Genomic DNA, 10,147 nt, shown 5'->3' on the forward strand with positions numbered 1-10,147 from the left:
CTGCACTTTCCATCCTATCTTTTTGTCTGGAGACTTCAATAAACCCTCTTCTGAATTACCCCTTTCTTTTTATCCGCACTTTTCCAATCTGTTGAAAACACCCGTCTGCTATTTAGTTTAAAGCCCCGCAAGCCATGGTTATCTCTCCCCTAACTCATAATACTTTGTATGTTTGTAACGAATTATACTGCAGTTTTAAATTTACCAATCGTATTTTTTTAATCCTCCATTGAACCCCATTTTAAATCTTTCTCCAGAACCTTTATCTCCTTCTCCAACTTGTCAGCTCCAGCCATTCGCTGCTTCTTAACTTTAGCCGGATAACTAATCATTTGTCCCCATAAATAAGCTTTCAAAGCATCCCACAAAACGAATTTAGAGTCAACTGAACCCACATTTATCTTCAAAAAACTTTGATATGATCCCGTATGAATTTACAAAATTCCAGATCTTTAAGTAAAAAAGAATTAAAACGCCACCAATACACATTTTCCAATCTGTTGAACACACCCCTCTGCTATTTAGTTTAAAGCCTTGTCCACAAGCCATGGTTATGCAATTTGCCAGAATCCTGGTTCCAGCACAGATCAGCCCGTCTCGTTGAAACAGCTCCCACCCTCCCCAGTGTCCCAAGAATTCAAACCCACTTCTCCCACACCCGTCTTCCTAACCATGGTTAATCCCGCGCTGTCTGTAAGGAGTTTGTACGCTCTCCCCATATCTCTGTGTGTGTTTCCTCTGGGCGCTCCAGTTACCCCCAACTGTTCAAAAAAAGGGACCGGGTTTTGTAGATTAATTGGGTGTAATTGGACAGCACAGGTTCTTGCGCCGGTTAGTGCTGATGTCTAAAAATGAAATTTGCAAGTGGCTCAGGTTGTGTACTATGGAGGTTCACGTGATCCCTCTGGTGAGAACCTGGTTGGAATCCACCACATCTGCCAGTCAAGGTCAAGACCACCCACAGATAACACACACCTTGTCAAGGCCCTTTGGAAGGATTACACTCTTTGCCACTAGCTCCAATAATCACCTGCCCTAGTTTGGGCACATCTGAGTCAGCCCCCAGGAGCCAACTGGGGTGTAATGCCCAGCATGTGGGGGAGCTGGGTTCTTTTTCTCTCTGGACAAAGCTTGGCTTTGTCCAGGTCACGAGCCACAGACGATGCTGGAGAATCAATGACAGTCACAGGTCAGGGATATATCATGGTGCATTACTTGCAAATCAATCGTTGTAAATTATTTCTTTCTTTCCTAACTAATCGGGGGGGGGGGGGGGGGCCGTATCTGCAGTGGGTCGAGGTGTGGCGGGTGCTGATTGTGGTTTGTTGTGATCACTGGTTGTTAGTTGTGTCCAAGGCCTGTGTCTTGTCTGAGTGCGCGCGCGCGTGTGTGGGGGCATGTGTGTGTGGATGTGTATATGTGCATTTCTGTGGGGTGTGGGGGTGAGTATGTGTGTGGGGTGTGTATATGTGCATGCATGTGAGTGAGTGCCTGTGGGGGGGGGGGTGTGTGTGAGTGTGTGTGTGCATGTGCGAACCCCATGGGCACTTTCCTTCATGGGAAATAAAGGTCTTTTCTTGCAATCAAATTGTGTTCAGACTCATTGGTTCTTGGACCTGCCGAACTTGTTCCTCACGTCACAGGTAATAATCCAGAGATTGTTACTGTTTTGGTTCTGGTTTGTCATTTAGATTCAAGCTGTTGAAATTCCCTCTCTTTCCTAGTTTTATCTGTGAGTGTGGCCAACAGCATCAACATTTATTGCCCAAACTTCTTGTGCCTGAGGAGAAGGGGGAAATCTGCGATGAGACACAGAAATCTCGAGTCAACAAGAGCAAGATGTGGCAGCTCCATATTCATGGAGAGAAAAGAACAATCGATGTTTCACGTCAGCATCCTTTTTTCTGAGACAGTGTTTCAACCTGAAATGTTGACTCCATTTCTCTCCATGGATGCTGCATGGTCTGTGGAGTCCCACGGTACAGGTGTCCCACAGTACGGAGTCGCACGGTATGGGTGTCCCACAGTACAGCTGTGCCACGATACAGGGGTCCCTCGGTACAGGGGTCCCACAGTACAGCGGTTGCATCTTGGGTGGATTCAAAATGGAAGCCTCCACATGAGGACCTGCCTGTGTGAGTCCTGCCTTAGTTCTGTTTGTTTTAATTAATAAAAAGAACCCAAGTTTATTTATTGTAATAAAAGAAACATCACAAGGAGGACCCAAGCCAAGGCTCCAGTGCTCAGACAACATTTCCTGTTTGGGAGGTAGCAGGTGCCTTCTGGGTAGGGCTGCCAGGCGTCCCCTATATATAGGACATGTCCAGTATTTAATGGTTTTGTCCTGTGTCCTGCATTGACTTTATCAGGACGCCTTAAATGCCATGAAAGATGATGTTCTGTGTGGTTCAACAAATTAAAATGGAAGAGCAATTTTCAGAGTTTTTAATTTTATGCCAGTACATGTTCAGCAAACCAGCTCATGATGCTAATGTTGAGCGGGCTTTCTCATTAATGAATGTGCAAAAAAATAAGTTGGAGGTAATGACAGTTAGATGTTTCTTTTTCAAGTCAAGCCACTTTTATTTATCGTTCATGCCTCGCACAGTAAAGGTGAGATAGTGTTTCTCCAGGACCACAGAGCATATTTACATAAATAGGTTAAAATAGACATTAAAATATTAAGTCGTATACAGTAAAAGTCCATGATTAGTGAACTTTGTTCTGGGAATTCAGACACCTGATGGCTTGGGGGGGGAAAAATTGTCCAATCAAGGGCCCGATACTACGGTACCTCCTACCGGATGGCAGAAGGAAGAACAGTTTACGTGAGGGGTGGGTGGAGTCCTTCACAATGTTTATTGCCTTTCACCTGCAACGAGTGTTGTCGACGTCCTTTGTGGTGGGAAGAGAGCCCCCAGTGATCTTTTCCACTGACTTCACTACCCTCTGCAGGGTCTTGCGGCCCAAGGGGGTACAGTTCCCAAACCAGGCCGTGATGCAGTGGCTCAGGATACATCCTCTGTAGAATGTAAATGGAACATAGACTGTGCATGGAAGGAATTTTAGAAGCAAGTTCTGCAAAACAAGGACCTGTTAAGGGGGAAGCCAAGTCATCAGTGAAATATAATTAAAGGCGTGTCATTTAAATATATATATTTTAATTGGATAAGAAATGAATATTTTGGTAACATGGGTCTCCCTTGCTAGTTAACCTGATGACATTTTTAATTTAATCCAGATGACCGTGTCACCAATATTTTTAAATATATGTTTTTCCCATGTAATAATATTATTTTATCTCAATGGACGTATGTGTATGCAAATTAGAAATAATCTGAATTTAATTTTGAACAGGTTATCCTCTATTTCTATTTGGCAAATCTGGTAACCAACCTGGGCTTATTCAGGAGCTGAGTGTATAAAGAAGAAACAATGACTGTCACTGCACTGACCAGGGAGTTCCTCATCATCACTTTCCAGAAGGTTCCTGTTTTGGTTCAGAAACTTCATGTTCCATTTTCAGGTCAGAAGCTCAAACTGACTCATAGCCAAGGAACAGTTCTTAGAACAGCACACAGAAAAAAAAATCAGAACTTGCTTTTGTATGCTGGGTCATCTGGGAGCGGGATGTGGTGAGATTGTACGCCGTTTCCAGGTGTGGAGCGTGGCTATGAGGGTTAGGGTATCATATTGTTCGACCCATCACAATGAAATTCAAGGTGGCGAGGGTCAGGTATCGGAGCCGGGATTTGAGAGGGCGCTGATTGTGTCAGAGGTTCGGATTTGGGGCTTGGGCGGCCGACGGATCGAACAGGGGTCTGTGTGGCTGCGGGAATCACTGGAGGCAAATCCACGGACACTTGGTGACTCTGAAGGGACTCTCTTTTGCTTCTCTTTCACGGACTGCAAAGCGAATCTTTGCCTTATCACTGCCGAATGTCCCTGCAGAATATTTCAGATTCAGAACCAAAATCAAAATTTCTTGTCAGGAACATATCATGAAATTTGTTGTTTTGCGGCAGCGTCAAGGTGCAAACATTTACCGTATATAAACTATCTTACAAAATAAATAAACTAGTACAAGTAAGGGTGGTGTAGCGGTTAGTTCAATGCTGTTACAGTGAAGTGATCGGGAACGGGGTGCAAATCCCACACTGTTTTTAAGGAGTTTGTATGTTCTCCCTGTGGGTTTTGCCTGGGGGCTCCGATTTCCTCCACCATTCAAAACGTACTGGGGTTGTAGGTTAATGAGGTGATATGGTCTCGTGGGCTGAAATAGAAACATAGAAACATAGAAGATAGGAGCAGGAGTAGGTCATTCGGCCCTTTGAGCCTGCTCCGCCATTCAACGAGATCATGGCTGATCTTAAAGTTCAGTACCCTGTCCCCACCTTCTCTCCGTAACCTTTAATACCCTTATACTGAAGAAATAGATCTAATTCTCTATTAAATAGATTTAATGAACCTGCCTCTACTGCCCTCCGTGGCAATGAATTCCACAGATTTACCACCCTCTGGGTCAAGAAATTCCTCCTCATCTCGGTCCTAAATGGTTTGCCTATTATCCTCAAACCATGGCCCCAGGTTCTGGATTTTCCCATCCTTGGAAACATCCCATCTGCATCCATTCTGTCCAGTCCTGCCAGAATTTTATAGGTCTCTATGAGATCCCCTCTCAATCTTCTAAACTCCAGCGAGTACAATCCCAATTTGCGCATTCTTTCCTCATAAGTTATTCCTGCTATTCCAGGTATCAGCCTGGTGAATCGCCTCTGCACTCCCTCCATTGCAAGAACATCCTTCCTTAGATAAGGTGACCAAAACTGCACACAATACTCCAGGTGGGGTCTCACCAAGGCCCTGTACAGCTGCAGTAAGGTATCCTTATACCTATACTCAAACCCTCTTGATATGAAGGCCAACATACCATTTGCCTTTTTAACCGCCTGTTTATTCAGGTAGGTCTGGAGTGTTGGAGAAGAGTGAATCAAATGAGCTGAGATGTGCTTTGCACAGTGTGGTTGAGTGAAGTTGAAAGAGGAAGTTCTCCCACGTACTGGTCACGCTATTTCTGTCTGATGGAGCCACTTCTTTTGCTTGCCTGAGAGCTATTCTGAGGGCATGTGTTAGCTGATAGAAATTCCCATCTCCCCCAATGTCACGTTGACTTGAAGTAAACTCTCCTCCCTTGTTTTTACATTTCACAAGAAGTTTTGCTGAACTCTTGCAGAACTGTAAAAACTAACCGAGGGCTATCGAATAGAATCTATTATAATTTTTACTTTATTGAAATTTATGTCTTTATTTCATCCCAACCTGTAGAGCTCGTCGAAAGAACCAAAGACTTGTTGATCCAAACCAAGGCTTTTATTAGCAAAAGTCCGGAATGATCCGACCTGGCTAGGGACACAACCCTTTAAGGCCCAGACAATAGGTGTGGCTTAGCTCTCAGCCAATCGCTGTAAGCACAGTCTAGATACAGTAACTATACATGGGTGATAGATCTGTACTAGCACACAACTGTGATAAGTTAATTTTTAAAAAATTTAAATGTAGACAGACATACAGCACGGTAACAGGCCCTTTTGCCCCACAAGCCCGTGCCGCCCAATTTACACCCAATTAACCTACAACATAATCCCCAGTACGTTTTGAAGGGTGGGAGGAAACTGGAGCCCCCGGGAGAAACCCACGAAGGTGCGGAGAGAAAATACAGACTCCTTACAGACAGCGCTGGATTCAAATCCCAGTCACTGACGCTGGAACAGCATGAAGCTAACCGTGCCGCCCACAATTGTTCTGATTCGGATTCTGAGAATCTTATCAGCTCCCCGATTTTCCCTGGCGGCTCTCTCTGCCAAGGTGTTTTGATTAGACCACGAGTCGAGGGTCTCTGTGTCACCACCCCAGCACGAGCGAGATACAGAGAAGGAGGCATGCGAGAACCATTCGAAGCAAGACTGGGAGAGCAAATGAGGCAGAATCACCAGGGATTGAGAGAGACCAAAAAACCGAGAGAGGGGGAGAGACCAGGATTTTGTGATCTGGGGATCAGATTTCAGATTTATTGTCCAAGTCCATACATGATACAACCCTGAGATCCTTTTTCCTGCAGGCCAGGCAGGAAAAATAAACTACTCAATGTATACCTGTAAAAAAAATAAAGAAATGTAAACAAACTGACTGTGCAATATCAAGAGGAAATAAAATCAATAAAGTGCAAATATAAGAGTCCTTAAATGTAGGAATGGCATCAGAACAAGTCTAATTGGGGAGTATTAGGGTAACTGTGCACAATCTGACATTTGAAAACTCGCTCAGCGAGGGGTGGGGGTGGGTGGTGGTGTCTGCCTGTCATGAACCTCCTCCATACACCGCCATCACACTTCCCCCTCCTCCAACGTTACAGACAAATGCGCTGCTTATATCGCATGAAGACTAGTCATGCTAGGTTGGGGGGGGGGTGGGTTTCAATAACTAATTCTGGTGGGCAATGCCCATGAATACCCCTCCGACTTTGGCACCATGCTTAAGTGAGTCCCTGATTGAGTTTGTGGTTGAGGAGTTCTCAATGGTGGGGAGGGTTTTGCCTGTGATGTCCTGGGCTGTGTCCACTACTTTTTGGAGAGCTTTACGCTCGGGGGTAGCAGACCGTGATGCAGCCGATCAGCGCACTTTCCACCACACCTCGGCAGAAATTTGCCAGGGCTTTCCGGTGTCGTGCAAACACTTCAAGCAGATAATTCATCCTCCCCAGGAAGAGCCTCAGCCAGGACTTTCAGGTAATTACAGGGCGACAGTTCATCAGTGGAGGCCTTCGACCTGCCACTCTTCCAGTGGAACACTTGAGGAAATGGAGAACAGTGAGCTGGATGGATCCTGATCTTCTTTGTCAAATGATGTGTGATACAGGCTAAGAAAGTGTTTACATAAAAGTTTAAAATGTGAAAAAAAGATTAAACAGTTTAATTTAGTGGAAGTTCAGTATCCCATATGGCTTTGCTAAGTCTATAAAATTTAGATTTAGTTTTATGTCTAAAAAACTAAGACTAACACCCAATGTGGAGGTACAGTAATACGTGTATTATACATAGTCCTTTAATCCTATTTGCTGATGTAGATGGTAAACACCTGGAGTTGTAACATTGATCTTTGCTGCACCCCACCGTTTACCCAAGAATGACCCATTTACTCCCGTTCTATGCTCGCTGTTCGTTATCCAATAGACCTCTTACATTCTGTGTCTATTCTTCTCTCTCGACCACAGCGCGCAACAAATGTTTTCTAAAGGTTTGCTTCCTGAAAAAAATTGGGAATTAATATAGTCATGGTTGGCGTAGCGGTTAGTGTGACGCTGTTACAGCGCCTGTGATCAGGATTGAGGTTTAAATCCCACACTGCAAGGAGTTTATATGTTCTCCCCATGTTGGCATGGGTTTCCTCGGGGACTACAGTTTCCTCCCACTGTTCAAAACATACAGGGATTGTAGGTCAATTGGGCGGCACGGGCCGAAAGGGCCTGTTACTGTGCTGTAGGTCTAAATTAAAAAACTAAATGCAAAATTCTAAATTTTAAACTTCATGCTGAACACATAGATTTCAGATTTGCTGAATCACACATTAAATGATCTTTTATTGAATTTAACATATTTAATCGCATAATGATACTGACACGTTGCGTTAGTTCGATTGACCGAAAAATCTTTTGCCCCTGATTTTTGTTTGGACCCAGCATCTGATGCCCTTCATGTCAGTGTCCAATAATAGTCGGCCGGGATTGATGGATTCCAGTTGCCCTAATTCTGCTTTTCCACAGTTACAATGACCTGGTGAAACCTTTCACCGTGTTCGTCACTGACGGTACCAAGATCAGCCGGGAAGGAGTCCAAGTGCAGAGAATGAATTTTCAATGACGTATTATCTACTTGAAGTGGACTTAAAATAACACAAAGATAGGTTATATCTTAAAAAAGAGTACGATAGGAAAATTCTAAGGCGATTTTTCTTGATCAACAGCCCACAATCCAGAAAATACATCGAAAAGTGTTCAGTGTTATCTGCCCCTACAAGATCTACCCTGTCAACAGTTTATAAACATCTACCAGGACTTCCAAAAGTGTTCAGCAAGCAAAATCTTCAGTGTTATTCTTGTACACGTCATTCTAACCAATTCCTTGGTCACCTTGTACTGATTTGGATGTTTTCCAATCTTGCTTGTTGCCAAATTTTAGGAGCTTTTGTATCCAATCAGACACTAAGTCGCCTGTTATTCACATTTCCTGGTGGATTTGAGAGCCTTAGAGGGATATATATTTGTTCTAGCCCACATACTAATTCTTTAAATAACTGTTTCTCTCTATTTCATGTAACCACAGGCACATTGTTTTGCATTGCTTTGATCCAAGTTTCATATTGAACAAATTCACTTTCAATCTTTATTCAAAATTTGATTTCTTTTCCCTAAAGGCTCTACAGCCACAAGGTTGTGAATTTACCCTTCCTTGCCTGTTGCACAGTACTGTATGTACAGTGACTTATTAATGCTGGAGGAACTCAGCATGTCCTGCAGCGTCCGTAGATACGTTCTGGGCCTGGTTGCTTCATCAAGGCATGAGCAGACAGGCGCCTGAATTAAAAGGCGATGGAAGGAGGGAAGAAGGGGCAGGGGGTGGAGTACAGGCCAACAGACGTTTTAAATCCTGGCAGCATCCTTAGTGGAAGCATGCAGGCCACAGGAACCTGCTGTCCTTAGCGGCAGTGAACTGCACAGACTCCACGGAACTTACTTTGTCAGTAATCCTCTGGATTCACACATCATTTCTGATGCCATTCTCTATGCCTCTTATAGCGAGAGCTTTGATTACATATTTACATTTTTAGTTTAGGATTGATTCTTGCTGTCAAAGTTACACTCCAGCCCCTGTAGTGTCCACTAGTCTTAAATATACATTTTTTTTAAATTTTGACATACAGCACGGTAACAAGCCCCTGAGCCCAATTAACCTACATCCCTATGTTTTGGAGGGTGGGAGGAAACCGGAGCCCAGGAAAAAGCCCATACAGGCTTGGGGGGAACATACAGACAGACAGACAGTGTCGGATTTGAACCCCAGTCCCAATTGCTGACTTAGGATTTTCCATATCATTTTGTCTATGGATTAGAAGTACTCGAGATGGCAGAGGCCGACAGCATCGAATCCACGCTGTTGAAGATCCAACTGCGCTGGGTAGGTCGCTTCTCCAGAATGGAGGACCATCGCCTTCCCAAGATCGTGTTATATGGCGAGCTCTCCACTGTCAGAGGTGAACCAAAGAAGAGGTACAAGGACTGCCTAAAGAAATCTCTTGGTGCCTGCCACATTGACCACCGCCAGTGGGCTGATATCGCCTCAAACCGTGCATCTTGGCGCCTCACAGTTCGCCGGGCAGCAACCTCCTTTGAAGAAGACCGCAGAGCCCACCTCACTGACAAAAGAAAGGAGGAAAAACCCAACACCCAACCCCAACCCACCAATTTTCCCCTGCAACCACTGCAACCGTGTCTGCCTGTCCCGCATCGGACTTGTCAGCCACAAACGAGCCTGCAGCTGACGTGGACATTTACCCCTCCATAAATCTTCGTCCGTGAAGCCAAGCCAAAGAAAAGAAGAAGGACTTTTTAACAAATCATTCCCAAACTGTAAAAATAGGCGGTCATTATTCCTCTCCCCTCACACTTCGCACTAGTTCCCTGCAGGGCTGCATTGAGCCCAATGTTCTATTCTCTTTATACCTATGACGGTGTCTCCGAGTATTCCCCTAAGACCACTGCTCCCCTGGAGTCTGCAACCCTTCGAGTCCACTGCCAAGGCTGTATGCCCTCGCTCCAGGTACCTGGGAAACCATGGATCCTTGAAAGGGGGGCAAGGAATCAGCCTGGGCTGGTTCCTCAACTGCTCACTGCTTGAATCTGGTATGGCCACCTTGACCAGTACCAAGAGGTGGCTCAAATTATCAACCCCACACCAGTCTCACTGGGTACCCATAGATCAGGTGCATAGAGCCATAAAATATTATAGCACAAAAACAGGGCCTTCAGCCCTTCTAATCTGTGCTGATCCATTTTTCTGCCTAGTCCCACTGACCAGTGCATCGCCCTCCATAC

At 44.7% G+C, this 10,147-nt stretch overlaps 1 protein-coding gene across 7 annotated transcripts in view; it reads left to right on the forward strand.

Annotated features, from left to right (window-relative positions):
- LOC138748480 (uncharacterized) overlaps positions 1–6,426 on the forward strand; it is a 44,328-nt gene extending 37,902 nt beyond the window's left edge. For 2 of the 7 annotated variants that reach the window (XM_069908756.1, XM_069908755.1), the window contains 2 exons: positions 1,725–2,135; positions 3,358–6,426. In XM_069908756.1, coding sequence (XP_069764857.1) covers positions 1,725–2,135; positions 3,358–3,425 — 479 coding nt within the window. In that variant the 3' untranslated portion in view covers positions 3,426–6,426. Of the gene's footprint in view, positions 1–1,724; positions 2,136–3,357 lie in introns of those variants that run through there. The other 5 variants (XM_069908753.1, XM_069908754.1, XM_069908751.1 and 2 more) reach the window with 4 other exon arrangements.
- Positions 6,427–10,147: the final 3,721 nt, after the last annotated feature.

The sequence above is a fragment of the Narcine bancroftii genome, chromosome 13 (assembly GCF_036971445.1).
Source record: "Narcine bancroftii isolate sNarBan1 chromosome 13, sNarBan1.hap1, whole genome shotgun sequence".
Taxonomy (NCBI): Eukaryota; Metazoa; Chordata; class Chondrichthyes; order Torpediniformes; family Narcinidae; genus Narcine; species Narcine bancroftii.